A 16993-nucleotide genomic window follows, 5' to 3' on the forward strand; every position below is an offset into this window, starting at 1 on the left:
ATTTCAATTAATTTGATGACTTCGCTCTATTCCTTTACATTATTAGTAGTCTCTATTAAGTGCTAGCTCCTACAACGACGTGCACAAATGGACAACTTGTGCCCTGTGATATTTTCGGGATCAATATTAGTCGTCGCTAATAGACCATACCTTTGGGTACTCACGTTTTTTGCAAATTTGTTACCACCTTATTACATATTACGCAGGAGTTCAACAAATCGTCAATTGTTATTATTTCTAACACGCATTATTTTCGCATTATATATACTGTTACAAGTGGCCATTAGTTTTTGGATTGCATATAAAAACAGATACTTTCTTATTCATTATGTGAGAAGAAACTCCCTGGACAGCAAAACTTTTATTATGACCGCTGGCATCATTATCGTGCAGGTTACGGTGCAACTAGTGATTCTTACTCAAGCATTGACTGGACACCAATTACTTCGGAGCATACTCATCAATGTAGTGCAACTGGAATCGGATATACGAAAAAATTGTACAGCCGTGTATTCGTTGTGTGTCATCCGCTGGCGTTTATTCTTACATGTAGGAATTTGGATACTAGTAACCTGCACTTTCGAAGTGTATGTAAGTTATGAATTGTGTCCTGCAGAATACACACCCCTTATTTATATGCTCTCGATATTTGGAGTTGCACTAATTCGAATGAAAGGAATTGAATATTGTATTAGTGTGCAAATGATACAGGAGCTGTTAAACCTGGTACAGCAACAAATGATACATTTGAAACGGGAACTGGTGCGCTGTGAGAGAATGGAGCTGCGTTGTTGTTTATTTGCTGAATTGCAAGCAAACCAAAAACTGCTCGCCCGTGTCTGGGATCTACTAAATCAAGTGGAGCGATATTTTTGTATTCCGTTATGTATGCTATTCTTCTACAATGGATGTTTAATCATACAAACCATACATTGGGGCTATATTAATTTTGAGCTTGATGATTTGAAGCTCCGCTTATGTAAGTTTTTTGGTATTATTAATTATGTGTGTATATGTATATTGTATAGTACATTATTTTATGCAATTGAAACATTATGTATGCACATATGAGAGTCAAAATTTATGCTTATTAAGTACGTGGCATTCTTCTTAGATTCTTATGTCACATTGTGAAAATGGACAAAATCGGATAACAACCATGCCGACTTCCCATATAGCACAATTTTAAATTCCACTTGATTCGTATATTTTCCAGTACACAAATCAAGAAACAATTAATCTAACGGGATAAAACTTTACCAAAAATTGTTTAAATCCAATGAGAATTGCTCAACCCCCTAGTTACCGAATATTCAGACCCCGGTAACTATAGTTGACTTTTGATCGCAAATGTCGGTAAATGTGTGATATATATAAATCAAGAGATCCTTCTCTTATAATGGTATGTCTGTATGTCAAAAATGGGTTGAATCGGACCAATATTTCCCTTAGCACCCATATACCCCACCCATAAAAGGATTTTTGAACTTCGGGGTGACTTTGTACCGCATATATCGGCCAATATGTGAGTCATCCCAATGAAAATAAGAGAGCGTATTTTATTTATAACAGTGCATCTTTGTGCCTATAATAGATAAATTTGAGCGAAAACTTGGCCTAGCCCGTATATAAATAATATCAGGATTTTCGAACATCCGGCTAACTTTACTCTATATGATTGGTTTTTTTGTAAGTTGCAAGAGTATAAAATATTCGATTGCACCGAACTTAGCCCTTCCTTACTTGTTTATTTATAAAATAATATATAAAAACAACAAGAACCGACAACTTCGATTGCACCGAAGCTATAACACCCGTCACTGGTATATTTCTTTTATCATATCCACCACTATAAGCTATATTGCTGCGATATCGGCGGTTCCAACAATCAGTTTTTAAAGAGAAAAGCTCGTATGTAAATCGATATCTCAAAAACTGGACCAGGTTAAATCGTTTCAGCGTGGCACGCTGATCTCCGATGTGGCAAACCCCGTTCAGGACATAATTAGTTGGATTATCAAACAATAATAACCTCTAACACATTCACTTACTTGATATTCAAAGTACAACGTGGCTCCTTATTGTATTCGTACGTTTACTATCAGATGGCTTATTTGAACATTTACTAATTAATTTTCGAAAATACATGCAAACGTACATATACAGCTGTATTTGAATGAAGATATATATAAACTTATATCTGACATAACCTGATAACCAAACCAATCATGATAATAAATAGACATATTATTTGTTTAACATTGGCAAATATTAGTAAAAGGCACACCAGTGGCTATTAAAAGTTAACCGTTACAGTTGTTATTGAGTGCAGGTAACTCCAAGTTCACACAAGTGAATTATGCGTCCAGTGAAATTTGCCGAATCCGCGTTAATTGCCGTTATTACTCCTTACTTATGGACATTTTCATTATTCGCTGTTGTGATGCCACCATTTATGATGTTGCGCAGGACACCCTCCGATAGGCTTGGATTTTGTATAATTTTCGTAATATATATACTGTTTCAATTGACTGCAAGCGTCTGGATGGAATATTTTAACAGTGTGATGATCGGTCGTTTTGTGTACACAAACTCTATGGATAGTATGACTTATATTTTAAGTCTTGGCATCAATATCGTACAACTCATAGTACAAACAGTGATCTATACCCAAGCATTAACCGGATACCAACAACTTCGGAGCATACTAGACAGCGTGAACCAGCTAGAATCAGATATACGACAGCATTGTGCAGCCGTGCCAACATTATATTCTATGCGTTGGCGATTTCATCTGCGTATAGACATTTGGTTACTGATAGTTTGTGTTTTTCTGCCGCCACTGACTTACGCTCTCGCTACGACTACACTAACAACACTTTCTAAATTCATTATTGTATTTTGTTCCGTGTTGATTCAAATGAAAGGAATTGAATATTGTATTAGTGTGCAAATGATACAGGAACTGTTACATCTGGTGCAGCAACAGCTGATACATTTGAAACGAGAACTGGTGCGCTGTGAGAGAATGGAGCTGCGTTGTTGTTTATTTACTGAATTGCAAGCAAATCAAAAACTGCTCGCCCGTATCTGGGATCTACTAAACCAAGTCGAGCGATATTTTTGCATACCATTATGTATGCTATTCTTTTACAATGGATTTTTAATGACGCAAACCATACATTGGGGCTATATTAATTTTAAGCTTGATGATTTCATGCTGCGTTTATGTAAGTTTATTTAGTGTGTTTATGTATTAGAAAGACATTATATAGTTTCGGTTTAACTTTTCATAAAAATTCACCAGCCATTCTAAGTCGGCTTAGGGCTTACTCTTCTCACAATTGGTTAATAATTGTTAGTTCGTTGTAAAATCAGTTTAACAAGCATTAATTTCAAAATGGCATATAATTGGTTTACACTTTCTTAGGTCGCATTAGCTACATTGTCTTGTTGATAATTTCGTTGTTTATACCCTGCTACCGGAGTCAATGCTGCATTGATGAGGTAATATTAAACTCCTATAATTTTTTCATAAAATATTAAGTACGCTCTGGGTATGCTAAATTACTTTTTGCTTTTCTTTGCAGTACAATCGATTCGGCACAATATTACATAAATTGAAAACGGTTGGGATCGACGAACAACTCAATATGCGAGTACAGGAGTATTCGCTTCAATTGATGCATCAAAAAATGCTCTTCACTTGTGGTGGTCTCTTCGATATAAACCTGAAGAATTTTGGAGCGGTGAGAAAACAAAGTACAAAGAATAATAAAGTTTTCTAAAAGCTCGTTTTCTTTCCGTAATAATTTAGACTATCTTAACCATTGCCACTTATATTGTTATACTAATTCAATTCAAATTACAAGCTGAAACGGGAAGAAAATCGAGAATTGAAGCGCGAATTGAATAAAACTATCATAAACGTACAAACTTTTATCGCAAATGGAATTGCTTTAAAATTATCTGTACCAAAATTTGCAGAAAAGCTATATAGTAAATAAATAGTTTTTGCCCTAAAGCCGACACTTAGCTTACTTCTTAGAGATGTGCAAGATTAACTATTTATTGTTGATAATTTTTTTTATTATATTTTATATATTTTGTCTGAGTTCCTTTTTTTGACCGTGACACTGTCTCTAAGGATAATTCATATTGAATATGTTCGTTTGTATATACTTTGTTGGTGTATTAAGTTTGCCCAGAAATATATTGTAAAGGGTGATCCATTTCGAGGTTCCCTACTATTGCAAAAAAAAAAAAAAAAACACAGAAACTTCAAATTTATTGGGGAATGTTTATTATCATTTGAAAAAACATTCTTTGGCATTTATTTTTTAAAGATTATCTCTTCCAAATGTTGGCCGCCGCTACGTCTTAGATGGTGCATCCGTTGAGCCCAATTTTCAATGACTCATTTGAGCATTTTGAAAGGTAACTAGCGAATGACAGGCGTAATGTTTTGCTTGAAGCGGGATTGTCCGCATAAACTTCAGACTTTACATTTCTAACAATCAGATATCACACGATCTTTGTGGCCAATCGACAGGCCCAAAACGTGAAATTATCAGCTTACTGAAGTGTTCCCTCAATAAATCCATTGATTGATGCGATGTGTGGGAAGTTCAATTTCAGGCATCAAATAGTGGATTATCATGGCGCACGGTTACGTTTTCAGTGGCATAATTTTTGAAAAAATATTGACCGATGATTCCATCGGCCCACAAACCACACTAACCCGTTGCCTTTTTCTCGATGAAATGGCAGCTGTAAAATCTCTTCATGTTGCTCTTCGTTCCAAATGCTTTTGACGAAAACGTCGGATCTTCTTGAAACTTTTCAAGAGCCCATAGAGCGATTGATCAATTTAAGATCTCTACTTAAAATGCGCCAAGTCGTTCCATACGTCAGTCAGAATTGCTGCGTACTGCGAAACGATTCTCCACAATCTTCAAACTAGTCTTTCAGTTTTCGTCTTTTCGCCAAAAATGTGTTCAATTAGTCAGAAGAGCCGATAGCAGACCATTGTAGCATATATCTGCTATTTAAACTGACCGCTAATATCATATTCTTGTATGAAAAACTTTTTTTTTATTTGATAAGACTATTTACCAACATATAGTATCGGCCACTCAAACTATCCCATGAAAATTGAGAAGGTAAAGAATTCGGTGCAGTCAAAGTTAATATTTTTCTTGTGTTATTTAAAACTTGTTTTATAAAAATTCCTTTTACCAAGTAAAGAATTTTCTTTATTTTAAAATACCTAGGGCTCAACTCGTAAAAACGTGAGGTTAACCACCAACATGTCGAATGTGGGAATATGTGTTTGAATTTACTATGCAGTACTATAGCTATCACATTCCATACGATAAACAATTCCTTTATAAACATACAACATACGTATGTATGTATGGTATATTATATGTGGACATTGGAATACATGGCGTATAAGTGACATTTAATGCAATTTAGAATATCAAATCTATCTCAGATCGCTTTTATAAAGATTGATAAAATAAGCGTTTAGTATTAATTTAATTTGTAAAATGCCAACGTTTGCAATTTCATATTCACACAATATTTTCGTAAACATGGAAAACAGTTTCCATTGAGTGTTAGTAGCTGTGAACTCATAGAAGTCAGGTACAAAATGCGTCCAGTGAAATTTACCGAATCTGCGTTACTAACCGTTATTACACCTTACTTATGGACATTATCATTATTCGCCGTCGTAATGCCACCAATTTTGATTTTACGTAGGACACCATCCGATCGGCTTTGGTTGTTCCATCTATTTCGATTTATTTTCGTAGTTTACACATTACTTCAATTGTCTGTTGGTTTTTCGATAGAGCATATAAAGAATATCGTGATTAGTAGATATGTGTGGGAAAACTCTGTGGACGACATGACTCGTATTTTAACCATTGGCATCAACCTCATGCAAATCATGGTGCAAATAGTGCTCTATACTCAAGCATTAACTGGACACCAACAACTACGCAGCATATTCACGAAAGTAGCGCAAATAGAATCGGATATACGAAAACACCTTACAACCGTCTGTTCGTTGTGTGCCGTTCGTTGGCGGTTTTGTCTACGTATCGGAATTTGGTGGCTCGTAGTTTGCGTCTTCCTACTGCAATTGAATTATGCGCTCTCCGACCACAACCTGGCACCGCGTTTTCGTTGGATAAATGTGGTGTTCAGTATGTTATCACAAATTAAAGTCGTAGAATATTGTGTTTGTGTGCTATTGATACAGGAGTTGCTACATTTGGTCTATCAACAGCTGGTGCATTTGAGACGAGAACTGGTGCTTTGTGAAAGCGTTGACTTGCGTTGGAGTTTATATGTGGAATTGCAAACTAATCAACAGCTACTGGCTCGTATCTGGCAGCTATTGAGCGAAGTAGAGAGATATTTTTGCATTCCTATGTCTTTGGTGTTCTTCTATCACGGATTTACAATAACACAAACTATACTTTGGGGTTATACCAACTTAGAACAAGAGGATTTTAATTTGCGTTTATGTACGTTTAGTAAAACACTAAATACACCTATAATTAAATTTCATGCTTTTAGATCGTACTGCCATTGCCATTATGATAATTGCTAGTTTGTTTATACCTTGCTATTTGAGTCAATGCTGCATTGATGAGGTAATATTCAAAGACTAAGGTAACAGGTGAAATATTTACATCGTTAAATAATTCTAAACTCAATATCAAAGTTGACTCGGACAGGCAGATTTAAAGTGTCTGCGCAAACTGAATCGATATAAATTTTTAAGTTCATGTCAATTTTGATCTCTATATATCAATTAGTGTGTGTTTGGTTATTGAAAATGTTACAGAGGTGCTTTGGAGTTGTTCGGGGTTCTTTTGATTAATGTTTCGGTATGTCAATACCAGACTTGTACCAAAAAGATCTGCATGATCCTGAATTTGTAGCCAAACACGTCAGATTTGGTTTCCTGTGACTTGTTTTTTTTTTTTTTGAAACTGAAAATTCTGCACGCCATGAGTCCATTGATCTAAAATATAAAAATCGCCAGAAAAACTTTTGGCGTCGTAAACAAACGGCCTATTGACATACGGAGATCAAACTTCATACGAACATAAAAAGGTTGTAGCAATCCAGCCATCATTGTTGATCTTAAGTGAATGTAGCAATATTTTTTTATATTATTTTATGCTAGTATAACCGATTTGGCACTTTACTACACAAACTGAAAACTGTGGGAATCGACGTAAATCTGAGTATGCGTTTACAGGAGTATTCGTTCCAACTTATGCATCAACAAATGCTCTTCACTTGCGGTGGTCTATTCGATATAAACTTGAAGAACTTTGGAACGGTGAGCTTATATGTTTAATATATACATATAAAATTGTTGAATTTTATATATGGTTTTATAATTGATTAGATAATCCTGACGATTACAATTTACGTCATTATATTTATTCAGTTCAAACTGCAAGCGGTAAAAGAAAGGAAAATCCAGCAAGGAACTAGTTTTGTTTAAATTTCGATTGAACCATTAATTGTTACCTTTAAGTACTAATTTTGTACATGACCGTACAATATTTGGAACACATGACAACAGAATGTTAGTTAAGTACTAAGCAACCTAGTTTAGACTCCTTTTTTTTGTTACGGTTTATATTAGTTCACATTTATCAACGTATGTATGGTTGTGCATGTGCAAGAAATATAAACGTAATTAAAAATGTTTGATTGGATCACAATATAGTATTAAGGATTGATATTGAATGTAGATAAATATGCAATAAAGAGAATTATTACATCAAAATATAAATGGGTAAGGAGAGTTGGTCAGCACACATTCGTTTCCTTTCGGTTTATAGTGTGCTATTGAACTCGATATTTGAAATGGCGCAATCGGAGCTGACGATATTCCAAGTATCGCTGCAACTTTTCCAGCGTATAATGGTTATAATGGGAGTGATACCGTATTCAAATTACTGTAGCAGCAAACCAGAAATGTCTTGTCGAAAGAGTTTTATGTTGAGTCTACACTTTCTGGTAGTGTTTGCTCTGACTGGCTTCTTAATAAATGAACAATTAAAGCATGTACAAGAAGCAATCTACAATGTTAATGACGTCTTTTCATCGGTTATAGATGGTCTCGGCTTTAGCACTTTAATATTGGTTCAACTAATAGCACATTTGGAGAGCACCTACAAATCAAGTATGTATCCGGACATTTTCAGTAAATTTGAACAAATGCGAATGTTGTTATTACAAAAATTTGGAATACAGTTCGATTTGTCAAAGCTAAAACTGTGTGTCTACATGCTGCGAATTCTCTTTACATTCTACTGTGGTTTGTTATTAATGCTAGTGGTAATAATGGGTCTACAGTCAACACCAGCCGTCCGATTGATAATAAGCTTACACGCAGAGCTAGTGTTAAAGATCAAATTATTCGAGTTTATGTGTTTCATTATTGTATTCATAATAATGATCTGTAATGTATGTGGAGCAGTTAAGCAGCATTGCAAGCGGTTGGAGGCGACACGATTTGAAAGTAGCTTTCAGCGACGTGAATGCTTATTAGGATTTATAGCACTGCAAGACTTGCATGCTTTGCTTTGGGAGAATGTGCAGCTGTTAACGGACTACTTTGAATGGAGTTTACCAGGATTATTCGCAAAGCAGCTTATTGACTTAACACTTTTAGCATATTGGGCATTTTTAAATCTAGAAACCGCCACATCGATAGTAATTAAATATTGTAAGTAATCACTAAAACAACAAAGGCCATATTATTTTCTTGTAATTTACCCCCCATAGATTTAATAGTTATTTGGTTTATGCAAATATCTATTTTAACGGTTGCATGTTTCCTTTGCTCCATCTGCGAACGAAAGGTGTGTGTTATTACAATTTCAAGGGTTCATAAACTTATTTTCATTCTCCGCTTAAGGACAGAGAATTACGTTCGTATTTTAGAACTTGTCTAAAAGATCGTCAGAATCTGCTGCTAATGCGGTGCATGCATCGAATTTCAATGCAACTATGGCAGGAAGCAATTACATTTGTGGCCGGAAGTTTTGTAACGATTAACATTGGAACACTCGGCAAAGTAAGTAACTTCATTGTTGAGCGAAAATTGGTTTGCATTTCATATACATATGTTCTTAATTAACAAAAATATGTTTCAGTATTTTTTCACCGTCAGTATGTACATTGTAATTTTGATACAATTTCGGATGTCAGTATAAATAACACCAAATAGGAAAGCTTACATAAATAACTGTATGTATATAACGTGCATGTATGTATTCTGAAAAACTTACATTTCTTTAATTATTCCACAAATTCTTTTTCAACTTAATTGAGATCTTTATTTTATGTGTAATTTCTATAATTGAAGGTATTTGCATACTATACTAAGCAAACAACTTAAAAATGGCGGTTAACAAAAGCTTTTATATGGAGTATCCTGCTAATTTGACAACCTAAGATGGCCGTACGTATGTACATATATATTAAATACTTGTTTAGTCTGATTAATGGCCGCCAAAAAATTACACCTCAAATTTTAAATAAATATTGAAGGTAAAATTGTTAAATTAACAAATAACAAACACAGACTAACACGACTCTTGATACTTCTACAAATCAAAAAGATATTAGCAGTAATTTTAAAGTAAATCAAATATTAGGCTGGCATCGCCATATGCTTAAACAGACGGAAATAAGCAATCAGCTGTTCTTTCATTTATTCATTCTTACCATGTATATTTTGGAATCACTTTAACCTACTGTATTGTTAAAACAATATGCATATGCAATCCTTTGATTTTTCTGTTAAAAGTATACAATTCTTTGATTGGCTGCAAATTTTCTTATCTGTATAATGGTTGATGGTCAATAATTCCGTTTAAAATTTACTATTTTTCCAAAAAAATCGTTTTTTTTTTCTATAATAGTTTGGAGATTTTTGGTTAGCGGCAACCCTGCATGTTATTATGATTACAAAAATAAATACACTTGTTATAAGTCATCCGTATCAGTAGCTACTAGTTGGATCATTTCGGAATTTATTAACTTGTATAACATTTTTATACCCATGTGGAATAAGAGTGGAAATATTAATATAAATACAGTAAGTATAATCGTATTGGTGTTTATAATTGCCCTACATTGTACTATAAAATTTTATCCCATTAGAACTAACCAACGTACGTACTTGTTGCACACACATCTAAATTTGTTTGTACATAAATATTTATGTGTAATACCACATTATACAGAATATTTTGTTAATCAATAACACAGCAATATCAGTAAAATGAACTTTTATAAATTTGATTATAACCGCACCGAATGGGAGATACCTGATATTTATCAAAAAGCTCAACCAGTTGGGTCCGGTGCATATGGGCAGGTGATTAAAGCTCTTGTTGATGGTACAGATATGAATGTAGCTATTAAAAGACTGACGCGTCCTTTTCAATCGGCTGTGCACGCTAAGCGTACTTATCGCGAGATACGTTTATTGAAGCATATGGATCACGACAATGTCATTGGGTTGCTCGACGTATTCCATCCCCATGATAAAGATGTAACACTCAAATCATTTGAACAAGTCTACTTAGTAACACAATTTTTGGATGCCGATTTAAATAATATTATCAGAACTCAACGACTTTCAGATGATCATGTGCAATTTTTGGTATATCAAATACTTCGAGGTCTTAAATATATTCACAGTGCAGGCATAATCCATCGCGATCTGAAGCCGTCCAATATTGCCGTTAATGAGGATTGTGAATTACGTATTTTAGATTTTGGACTAGCTCGTCCAACAGAAAGTGAAATGACCGGTTATGTAGCCACAAGATGGTATCGTGCTCCAGAAATTATGCTAAATTGGATGCATTATAACCAAACCGTCGACATTTGGTCCGTTGGTTGTATAATGGCAGAATTACTTACAGGACGCACTCTTTTTCCAGGCACTGATCATATAAATCAGTTGAATCTTATCATGGAAATATTGGGTACACCACCTGATGACTTCATGAAGAAAATATCATCAGAAAGTGCGCGTAATTACATAAAATCGCTACCACCGATGAAACGACGCAACTTTAAAGAAGTATTTAAAGGTGCTAATCCACTTGCTATTGATTTGCTGGAGAAAATGTTGGAACTCGATTCAGAAAAACGTATTACAGCAGAGCAAGCACTAGCGCATCCTTATATGGGAAATTATTCGGAACCAAGTGACGAACAAACTTCGCCCCTATACGACCAAAGCTTTGAAGACATGGATTTGCCAGTAGAAAAATGGAAAGAGTTAGTCTTCAATGAGGTGAAAAATTTTAAAAGGCCTGCATCGTTCACAAAAATGTTAGATGAAATCAAGAAAACATAGAAGCGAGGATGTACATTTTTTTGTATGTATGCTCAAATGGTATTAAATGCTAAATATAATGATGAAAAAAGTTATAAAAAATATATATATATATATGTATATGTATATAAATTAAAATAATAATGTTAATTGTTAATGTAAAAGTGTATTTTTGTAGTTATTTGTTCATGTTTTTGTGTATTTACTTTTAGCCATAAATTCAATGTCAGTGCCTTATTAATATCCTGAAAGCTAACAATATATATTAAATTGAAATGTATTATTTAACGTAGTACAAAAATATGTACATTATACCATATTTATAGTATTTGTTTATACATTTATGTAAGTTTTATATTATACGTATACGTGTGTATACTGATCCCATTTGTATAGAAAGCTAACTTATTGATATGATTGTTTTGAAATAAAAATTTGCTGTCACCTTTTATATGTGTATATTATATCTTTATTGCAAATAAAAATTGATAAAAGCCTTATGCGATATGGTATATGTCGAACTTTATCCCCCTCTTTGAATGTGAAATGATACGCTTATAGTAAAATCAATGAACATAAGAACTTTGTGCACTCACGCAATCTTCAAGTCAGTCAATTTAGTACTTTTACTCAAAATACATATATTTATGCATACATAATATGTAACTTCATGTAAATTTATTAGATGAAACATTACTATTTGGTTGTGGTTACAATAATTGGGATTTTAAAACAAATAACTTCAGCATTGCTCGCGTTCTCTGCTACCCACATCATTGTACCACGTATCTGCAAAAAGTAATCCAGTATTAAACAAGATAATAAAAATAAGTAATTTTCTAGTATCCTGAAATGGACGAATATTTCAAAACTTACATTAGGAAGAGTGCTGCTTACAAAAACCTCAGCAAGATAGGATTTTCCATCGCTTTCATCAAGTAAACAGCTTTTTTTATCGTCACAAGGATCTGGAGTAATGACGGCGTTTGTTTTAATAGCATTAAATATCCAACGAACGTTGTGCCTTAAATACGAAGTATTTTCCCCTATAACAAAACAAAATGTAAATAAATATGAATGAATAAATAATAGTATTCATACTATTACTCATAAATACACTTAAATATATTAACTAATTATTTTTATTAAAAAAAATTCGATTTAATTTTTTGGAATAAAAATTAAATTTTCAATTTTAAATTCCGATTTTTCAAGATGTTAGAATTAAAGATTAATATTTAAATTTTTGATTCTGATTTGATTGGAATTATTTTTAATCCAAGATGTTTGGAAATATAATTTGAAAATTTTAGTTTAATAAAATAGTAACAATTAAACAATTTTCAATCAAAACAAGATTTCACTTCGTACGAAATATTATAAGAATCACGTTTCCAATTACATAAGTGTCAATCACTGTTAACTCTATTACTAAGAATCATTACTGAGGTGGAATCTAGTTTTACGCTTAATTTCTTTATGAATAAACATTTATACTGGAATGTAAATATAAAACCATAAAATGTAAATGAGATTGTTGGCATTTCAAATTCACTCTACTAAAAATAAACACATATTGGTAATACTGGGCATTGAAGTGTATTCCAGTTATGTTTTATTTTGTATAATGTGTAATATCATTATTAAGTAAATGAGCTAGATTTTAATAAATATACATATAGCTTTATATGGTATATAATTGCACTCACCGTTGTCATCAAAAATAACTTTTACTGTCACAGTTGAACCTCGAGTCATTTGGCAAGGTATTGCAGAACAGCCTGAAACACTAACATACAGTACATCATATTGAGATCCTAAACGAATAAAGATATTTCAGATGTTGAGTTGTTTGGCATGCAATAAATTTTTTTATTGTATGTACATATACATACATATACATACATACATTTGTTAACAATTTTGTAAAATTCCGAAAATTATATTGAAAACAAATTTGAATAATTATTTCCTCTCAATTTCTATCTCATAACCGCTCGAATCGCTGAATTTATGTACAGTTTGGAAATATATGTATGTATGTAAATAAAACATAAAGTCTTTTATAAATTAAATTTATTAACTGCTTAAATAATTTAACTTTTGTTCACAGTCTATTCTTATTCTCCTTAATATTTGATGTTTTCAGAAACCAGTTCCAAAACACTAATTTACTAATTTTATGAGTAAGTATAATAAATTTTTGAAAGGCTTGTTAAAGTTAGCTTTGAAAGATTTTCCTGTTGGGTGTTTAGCTTGACCGGCTTTATCATATACCTTCGTAAACTATAAGTATGTGTATGCAAACACAGATCATAACAATTAATATTAAAGGCTATTAAATTCAAGTAGGTAGCAATGAAAAGCATTGTTATACTTCTTTTTGTGTTTTCTTGATAAGCATAGGTAGCGTTCAGGTGAGCAAATACGTCAATAGTAAATAGCTGTACGCGTCGTTTTATCAGGGAAAAAATCTGGATTAAAAAGCAGTAAATCATGAATAACTTTGATTGAATATTTAATACATACACATGTGGTTATATTAATATGTATTCATATTTGTAAATTGTAAAAAGCTTTGACAAATGCTGCTTTACATCCAAGTATATTTTTAATGCTAAATAAATAAAGGCTCCAATTGTAATTCTATAAATATATACAAAAAGTAAGGAAGAGCTAAGTTCGGGTGTAACCAAACATTTCATACTCTTGCAACATGCCAGTACCAAACGCAGGGAAATACTTACAGCGGCATAAGGTTTGTTAGTTATATGCGGTCTAGGGCAAGTTTTCATCCAGTTTGTTATATGAGAAGTAGGCGTGAATTTGGCCAAGATGGGTAGAGTAGGTCCTGAGATATGGATTTTCACAGAAATGTGGGTGGTGCCATGCACATCGTCCACTTTTGTCTCCGGCATGTTCAAAGTCCATGAGTCTCGTCTTAGTTGTAAAATTTAAAGTCTCTGATGTATTTATTTAATGATTTATCGCATTTTTAGTAGTTTTTAACAGAACCTGAGTGAATTCGGATATTGTATCTGAAGTATTAAGCCTCTTCTTAAAACTTTTAGCCCACAGATGCTGCTGCGACCCCGGTGTCAAATTACAGTTTTATTTCTTAATTTAGTGCTTTATTATAGCATTTTATAGATTTTTAATGGCGTTTTGTGTACCAAGATGTCCTCACTTTTTGCCAAGGAACGCATGTACCAACTTCCATTAAAATATCTTATGTTTTACTCAAGTCATCGCTTGTACAGACGGACGGATGGTTAGGCAGACAATCACTGGGATTCCAACTCGTGTCATCATCCTGATTATTCATATATAACCCCTTATCTAATTCGATTATTTTCAGGTGATACAAACAATCTTTAGACGAAAAAAACTATTATACTCTGTAGCAACATAATTCAAGAGTATCAATATGTACACTTCTATACTTTTCTCTATCTATGTACATATATTTTCCATATTTTTATTTCGAAAAGAAATTTTACAAATTATAAAAACAATAGCCAAGATATTTAATTAATTGGCATCAGTGACCAAATTTTTATCTTGAGTGTGGGACATTATCTTTTCGTTAAATTATTATAATGAATCCAAATATAATTTAATTAATAACTGCAGATAGAACTACAGTATGCGCCAAATATTGGATGCCTTAACATTTCGTATAGAAATTAGTTAAATTAGTTTAAAAGAAATGAGTTATCGCAATTAAATAGCATAGCTAAATATTCTTATTTATTTCATTTCACTTAATTGCTCATAATTAGTTTTGTGCTACTATTCATGAATTTTGCTCTCTAAAGACATGTTAACACAATAGAAAAGGATACTGAATCCTTACTTATATGATCGTATAGATATGCGCTTTGTAATCGAAAAAAGATTAATATATATTTTACCCTGTTCAGGGTATAAAAAGGAGATAACATATACATATGTTTATGTCTAATCGCAGCATATAAGCAATGCCGCCTAAACTAAGAAATTCCCACAGCTTTGTATCATAAATTAAATACCACTTCAAAATTTTCGTAATTCTTCCAATTATTGTATTCAATTCGTAGGTTTATATTAATGTGTGTATGTGTGCAAATTCAAAATTTTTGTGAAATTACTGTTAGTCCTACAGATAGGTCGATTTTTGGTAGCAATTAAACGATAATGCTTCGTCATTGTTTATACCGACAATACAAATTATTATGAGAACACAGAATAATATTTTGAAATTTAAACGTTGATATATTTTAAATTTAGAGACTAATGAATAGAATTCTCAGGAGATTATTTTCCTATTAAAAAAAAAACATAACAACTTTCGTATCTTTAAATATGCATTCACATTCGCGATCAATAAAAACTATAGTTAAAAAGGCTTAACAAAAACATTTGTTTGTGGCTTTGAATTGGTTTCTAAAAAAATTGTTTAGGTTAGTTACTCCACTATTATAGGTCTGTACAAGTAGTCTAAAATTATTACCCTGAACTCTTAGAACGAATTTTAAATGTTTGAAATGTGGACATCGCTTAATTTTCTGAAGACACATTTTGGAATTCCAATGAATTTTAGTATACTGCTTCTTAACATTGATGCTTGCTTCCATTTATCTTAAAGATTTCATATTTATACAATGAACAGGTTTATACCCTTATAATCTATGTTTACCATGAAATTTGTAACACTCAAACCTTTGGAGACCCTATAAAATATATGTTTGTGTATGATCAGCGTGATGAGCTGAGCCGATTTAGTCATAGTATTTAGTCTGTTATATACGAACCAGTTTTTCCAGTTTTGAGATATCGATTTTGTACAGGTTCTTTTCAAATAGTTCAGATCGGACTACTATAGCATATAGCTTCCATACAAACTGAGCGATCAAAATCAGGTCGTAGTGTTATAGTTTCGGTGCAATTTAAGTTAACGTTTTTTTTTATTTTTTAATACATTATTAATTTTTTAATAAATATCTCTAACTTTGCTAACTCATCTTATCAAGATGTCCCTAAAAATTGTAATTTATCACGTTTGTTTGTAATTAAAAACGAGCTTTGTTCGTAATTAAAAAACTAAACATTAATTTATGCCGATACGCTAATTAGTTACTTGTTTTCTATACTTACCGCAGTCTTCAAAGGGTAGAGTACGCAAACTTAATAATCTCTTGTAAACTTCTTTTGATGCACTTTGTACATCTATTGGCTCTACAGCTGTAAATGTCAGCCAAAACACATTACATAAATACATTAATTTTAAATAAAAGAATTTAACGTGCATTTTTCTTGCTTTTCGATGCCGATGTCAATAATTAGTTGTCGATGAAGAAGCGTTTATTTTTTACTTAGCGTAACGTATAATGCTTGTATTGCGTTCAATATATAACTGGCGAAAGTAATTTGATTAGGCAGAAGGTAGCACCTGATATGGTAGCGGAATTTCTAACGATCATATTTGATTAAACGTTTTATACTTTTTTCTTCCTTTCTAACACTAATGCAATACATTCATTTTTCTTTGGTTAATTGAGCGTCGCAAATGTAAATTAAATTTATTTTAAATAACTTACCAATTTCATCGTTTGT

The 16993-nt window shown here is 32.5% G+C and overlaps 4 protein-coding genes across 4 annotated transcripts; 3 read left to right on the plus strand and 1 right to left on the minus strand.

Annotated features, from left to right (window-relative positions):
- Positions 1-2347: 2347 nt before the first annotated feature.
- Positions 2348-4024, plus strand: LOC126761803 (putative gustatory receptor 98b). Its single transcript, XM_050478211.1, has 4 exons — positions 2348-3230; positions 3431-3507; positions 3591-3749; positions 3818-4024. The coding sequence occupies exons 1-4, from the start codon at positions 2360-2362 to the stop codon at positions 3914-3916; spliced, it is 1206 nt and encodes a 401-aa protein (XP_050334168.1). The 5' UTR covers positions 2348-2359; the 3' UTR covers positions 3917-4024.
- Positions 4025-5656: 1632 nt separating this feature from the next.
- On the plus strand, positions 5657-7655 carry LOC126767272 (putative gustatory receptor 98b). The gene is made up of 4 exons (XM_050484840.1): positions 5657-6539; positions 6592-6668; positions 7208-7366; positions 7436-7655. Exons 1-4 carry the CDS (start codon positions 5657-5659, stop codon positions 7532-7534), a joined length of 1218 nt encoding a protein of 405 aa, XP_050340797.1. The 3' UTR covers positions 7535-7655.
- Positions 7656-10025: 2370 nt separating this feature from the next.
- On the plus strand, positions 10026-11924 carry LOC126751701 (mitogen-activated protein kinase p38a-like). Its single transcript, XM_050462168.1, has 2 exons — positions 10026-10144; positions 10210-11924. The coding sequence occupies exon 2, from the start codon at positions 10331-10333 to the stop codon at positions 11417-11419; it is 1089 nt and encodes a 362-aa protein (XP_050318125.1). The 5' UTR covers positions 10026-10144; positions 10210-10330; the 3' UTR covers positions 11420-11924.
- Positions 11925-12042: 118 nt separating this feature from the next.
- Positions 12043-16957, minus strand: LOC126751702 (NPC intracellular cholesterol transporter 2). Its single transcript, XM_050462169.1, has 4 exons — positions 16535-16957; positions 13108-13215; positions 12275-12444; positions 12043-12187 (listed from the first exon to the last, which is right to left on the minus strand). The coding sequence occupies exons 1-4, from the start codon at positions 16686-16688 to the stop codon at positions 12095-12097; spliced, it is 525 nt and encodes a 174-aa protein (XP_050318126.1). The 5' UTR covers positions 16689-16957; the 3' UTR covers positions 12043-12094.
- Positions 16958-16993: the final 36 nt, after the last annotated feature.

The sequence above is a fragment of the Bactrocera neohumeralis genome, chromosome 2, assembly GCF_024586455.1.
Source record: "Bactrocera neohumeralis isolate Rockhampton chromosome 2, APGP_CSIRO_Bneo_wtdbg2-racon-allhic-juicebox.fasta_v2, whole genome shotgun sequence".
Lineage (NCBI taxonomy): Eukaryota > Metazoa > Arthropoda > Insecta > Diptera > Tephritidae > Bactrocera > Bactrocera neohumeralis.

What these genes read in the sequence shown, in the direction of transcription:
- LOC126761803 (XM_050478211.1), top strand. Translation starts at nt 2,360, where the DNA reads ATGCGTCCAGTGAAATTTGCCGAATCCGCGTTAATTGCCGTTATTACT. An exon ending in GTCAATGCTGCATTGATGAG is followed by an intron (nt 3,508 to 3,590) that starts GTAATATTAAAC and finishes TTTTCTTTGCAG; the next exon opens with TACAATCGATTCGGCACAAT. An exon ending in ACCTGAAGAATTTTGGAGCG is followed by an intron (nt 3,750 to 3,817) that starts GTGAGAAAACAA and finishes GTAATAATTTAG; the next exon opens with ACTATCTTAACCATTGCCAC.
- LOC126767272 (XM_050484840.1), top strand. Translation starts at nt 5,657, where the DNA reads ATGCGTCCAGTGAAATTTACCGAATCTGCGTTACTAACCGTTATTACA. An exon ending in GGATTTTAATTTGCGTTTAT is followed by an intron (nt 6,540 to 6,591) that starts GTACGTTTAGTA and finishes TCATGCTTTTAG; the next exon opens with ATCGTACTGCCATTGCCATT. An exon ending in ACTTGAAGAACTTTGGAACG is followed by an intron (nt 7,367 to 7,435) that starts GTGAGCTTATAT and finishes ATAATTGATTAG; the next exon opens with ATAATCCTGACGATTACAAT.
- LOC126751701 (XM_050462168.1), top strand. Translation starts at nt 10,331, where the DNA reads ATGAACTTTTATAAATTTGATTATAACCGCACCGAATGGGAGATACCT.
- LOC126751702 (XM_050462169.1), bottom strand. Translation starts at nt 16,688, where the DNA reads ATGCACGTTAAATTCTTTTATTTAAAATTAATGTATTTATGTAATGTG. An exon ending in TCTACCCTTTGAAGACTGCG is followed by an intron (nt 13,216 to 16,534) that starts GTAAGTATAGAA and finishes TTATTCGTTTAG; the next exon opens with GATCTCAATATGATGTACTG. An exon ending in TAAGCAGCACTCTTCCTAAT is followed by an intron (nt 12,188 to 12,274) that starts GTAAGTTTTGAA and finishes TACTTTTTGCAG; the next exon opens with ATACGTGGTACAATGATGTG.